Source organism: Eptesicus fuscus, chromosome 4 (assembly GCF_027574615.1).
Source record: "Eptesicus fuscus isolate TK198812 chromosome 4, DD_ASM_mEF_20220401, whole genome shotgun sequence".
NCBI lineage: Eukaryota > Metazoa > Chordata > Mammalia > Chiroptera > Vespertilionidae > Eptesicus > Eptesicus fuscus.
The window spans coordinates 40,914,209-40,918,437 of NC_072476.1; the positions used below are offsets into that span (position 1 = coordinate 40,914,209).

Below are 4,229 nucleotides of genomic sequence, written 5' to 3' on the forward strand. Positions count from 1 at the left end.
GCAAACAGCAATGGCTGGCCATCAGCCCCGCCCTGAAGAGCTCCCCAGGTCTCTGTGTCCTGCTGCACCATGCAGGAACAATGATCGCTGCAAACACCTATGAGAGAAAGCCGCCCTTGTGATCCGGCCCGATGCCAGGTATTACAGTTTCTCCCAGTATGAGTCTGGGTCCCCAGAGTTTCGACTGGAACTGGAGTTCAGAGCAGTCCGGAGCTTGTATCTCCCTCCCGATTGAAAAAGACAACAGTGTACTCAGTTGCCAGGCAACAGGAGGATTTTAAATCTGAAAAGTATACATATATGCATTTTTTTCAAGAAAAATAGGTAGAAGTAACCTATTATATACAGATAAGAGTTATTAGTCATCATCCTGTATAATAAAAGCCTAATATGCAAATTGTTCCCCCGCAGTCATTCCACCAGGAGACTGGGAGTTCCGACTGCTAGTTATGACCACCAGGGGGCAGCTCAGAACGTGGGATGGTGGAGTGGGTGAGTGGGCGCACCAGGCCAATGTGGGTGGGAGCAGGGGCCTGATCGCCCTGCTGATTGCCCAGCAGATGGCAACCAGCAGTGACGGCTGAGGGTGGGGCTGCCATCCAGCTCCCAGGCGCTGAGGGAACCAGGCAGGGGGCCCAGCCTTGATCAATCATCCTGCAGTTGGGATCATGGAGCAGGTGAGGGGGCGGTGCCAGGCCAAGGCGGAGTGACAGGTTGGGTTGTGGGGCTGCGAGGCTGGGGGCGTGAGCTGGGGCCCGATCTCCATAGGCCACCGCGAGGGATCCCACCCGTGCACGAATTCATGTACTGGGCCTCTAGTATAGAAAATAAGAATAAATAGTAAATGCCAAAAATGGAATTGGTAGCATGTAAGAAATTTTATTTACTTTACCTATTTAACAAAATTTCCAGTGGAACAGATCAATTTTTACAATTACATGCTATACTCCAGTACATGCTATCTTAACAAAGACCACTTTCATGGAAATGTGGGGGTGAATGTAGGGGAGGGTTATTACAATCTGTATGATCAAAATACTGTAGAGATTACGCTCTTTTTCCATCAAGCATGTATTCATGGATGGTATATGTGGGGGGGTATAATAAACTTGGATAGAGGGTAGGACAGTATCTGGGATGGTGCAGTCTGCCTTCTTCCTCAGGAAAGTGCTAGATGGTATTAAAAGGGGCCGTCTGCTCATATTGCTGGGATGGTTGTAGAGACGGTGGTGGTAGATATACATAAAAAGGTCGGGTACTATGTCCGCTTAATGCACTTTGCTAATTAATCAAGCACATAGTATAAGTACTGACTACAAGTATATCCCTTACTGTTTCAATATAAAGTCAGAGGAATATAGTGTGTTACTCCTTTCTAGTTTGTATCATTTCAAATATTAAAATGGAAAAATGATCATGTTGAAGCTAATGTGCATCAATTAAGGAACACTATTACAAACAATAGTAAATGGCTTAAGCTAATAGAGGAAAAAATTTAATAACTTATTGAAGAGTTAGTACCAAGGATTAGTGAATTAGTCACAGTTAAAACAACCTGGTCTTTCAAAAGAGAGGAATTGAAGGGAGTCTAGCAGTGGAAACTTCATTTTGAGTTGTGGACAAAGGATAACTCACCACCACCACCATCCCCAATCTCTGTCTCTTCTGTTTTACTCTTCCAAGCTATCAGTACAGATTAGTCAGGGATAGATGTTTACCAGGGGTAACTAAGTCAGATAATGAAAGGAAGGCAGAGAAGTAATGACTTCACTTTCTGACTTGCCCACATATTTGGCCAGAAAACAGTCTCTTTTCAAAGAAGTAAAAAATACTCAAATGAAACCAACAGCAAATGTAATCCATCTCTGAGTTTCTATGAACTGTGGATACACAGGTGCAGATACAGTTCTTATACATACATTTTCATGGGGAAGGAAGGAGCACAAAATGAACAGTTTCAAGATAATCTAATATGTATATATAAAGGTGTCCAAAATATTATAGTGCAGTTTTAAGCTTCAATAATTTCAGAAGGGTAAAGGCTACAAATTATAAAGATCATTTAAAAGTGGAACTATTATAATTTCACTTCTTGGTATAGTTTTGTGAATTGTAAATAACACCTTTTAATTTCCTTTTTTTTTTGTTTCTGAGCCTTTGAAGATGGCATTGAGAAAAAAATTAAAATTAATCTTTGAAAATGTACAAAATCAAACAAGTATAAATGACATACATGTAATTAAACATGGAGATTGTGTTTTTCAAAAGTTGTTTTCTTTTATACTTCTTAAGTTTAAATACTCACCATGACATTTGGGACAACTATATGTACATATTAATGTACATATTAGGTTATCTTGAAACTATTCATTTTGTGCTCTATCATTCCCCATGGATCTTTATGTGTAAGAGGTATATATGCACCATTGTTTCAACAAGTTCATAGAAGGTAAGAGGTGGATTATAGTTGCTTTGGTTTCTTCCATGCAGTACCGCTTTCTCTTCAATAATGTCTATCTTCCAGCCAAATAACTGTGCAGGTGAATATAGTAAAGGGAGATATTGGAAAAAGGTTTATCTTCATTTAAAGAGATATAGTAAAATATGTAAAATTGTTAATAAAGAGCAATTTCATTGATATGTGGGGGTGAGTGCAGGGGAGGGATATTACAGTCTATACTATCAAAATTCTGTAATCTTTAGTCTTTTGCATCAAGCATGTGCTCATAAATGGTATATGTGGGGATATAATAAAGTTGGATAGAGGGAAAGGCAGTATCTGGGATGGTGTGTTCTGCCTTCTTATCCCTCAGGAAAGTGGTGGATGGTATTACAAGGGTCTGTCTGCTGAGACAGGTGGTAGGGGTGTAGAGATGGTAGTGGTAGATATGAGTATAAAGGTTGGATACTATGTCTGCTTGAAGGGAATGAAACCTCCTCAGTGGAGTCTAACCTGCTTTACTTCCTCTCTTTTAGGGGCTGAAAAACAGTCTACTTAGTTGTATAGGGTTGTCTATGTGCCAAAATAATTTTCCTTCTGGCATCTAAATGTTGCCTTCTTTATTTTCTCATTCTCGCTCTTCTTATGCTCTTTGTGCTTTAGACGAGCCATGGCATTATGGAAAGCATGGCAGCTGAAGCCCTCCCTGACCCCGCACTCTACATGCTCCTGAAGGACTTCTAAGCTGGGGAAGATCCGGCAGCAGGCCATGCACCTGAACCCACTGTCCAGGGCCAGCAGCCACTCAGGCATCTTAGCGCTGGGATAACCGACCAGAGCTGGATGCTGTGCTGGACTTTCACCCTCCCCGCTTTTCTCCTGTGCTTTGCTGTCTAATATGGGTTCACGGGCAATTAGGGTTTTCTTCTCAGACATGTGAGAGAAAGGGACATTTTTATGAACTTTTCCAATATAGGTCATTTCTTCCATTTTGATCTTTTTTGAGGGAGGCTCAAATCCTTCCTCTGTATGGCATAAGACAGTCACATCCCTTTTCAATTGTACACGCATATAGTAAATTTTCATGAGCCTTAGATCTGTCCCATGTACTGGGGACATAAAGGGCTCGTTGTTATTAAGCGCATGGGAAGGAATGTAGGTATGTGAATAGTCAGAGGAATTTTCCGTTTGCTCCGAGTCCTGGGATATAGGCATCTCCTTGATTCCTAGCAAGAAAAATTTGAAACATAAAATTAGAATATGTGTGTGAAGGCTGTAGGAGTTAAGGTGGACATGCAGAATGTGACCATGTGAAGTAAAAGTACATCTATACGTGATACTTCAGAATTATATGTGTGTTATGCTATAACTATGTAGGAATGAAAATATTAGATGATATTGATGTGCTTGTGGAGTTGTATGTATATTCTTGGACATATCTGGGAAGTGTTTCAATGTTGCTAAAAGGGGATGGCGAATGCGTGCGTGCGTGCATGCTTCTTATGTGGTGTGACAGCGCATGTGAACAGTATAGGGGTGGTACCTGTTCTTACTGTGAGAGAGTGAGACTGAGGTGTTAGAGAAGATGTGTATGAGCTCTCAGGTTATTCAGCTCTACGAAGGACTGAAGCCCTGGTGGATGAAATGCCATATGGTTAGGGACACAACAGGTGAAATTAAATTTCCTTCAGTGCATGTTAGTTTTCTAGAGTTTGCCTAAAGAGATTATATGTGTGAGGAGATATGAACTGTTTACGGAATTAGTGTGTAAAGGGTGAGTCTGAAAATG

The 4,229-nt window shown here is 41.1% G+C and overlaps 1 protein-coding gene across 1 annotated transcript; it reads right to left on the minus strand.

Moving 5' to 3' along the window:
* Positions 1 to 3,013: 3,013 nt before the first annotated feature.
* LOC129148678 (protein FAM170A-like) lies at positions 3,014 to 3,655 on the minus strand. The gene has a single exon (XM_054714176.1). It carries the CDS (start codon positions 3,653 to 3,655, stop codon positions 3,014 to 3,016), a length of 642 nt encoding a protein of 213 aa, XP_054570151.1.
* Positions 3,656 to 4,229: the final 574 nt, after the last annotated feature.

What these genes read in the sequence shown, in the direction of transcription:
- LOC129148678 (XM_054714176.1), bottom strand. Translation starts at nt 3,655, where the DNA reads ATGCCTATATCCCAGGACTCGGAGCAAACGGAAAATTCCTCTGACTAT.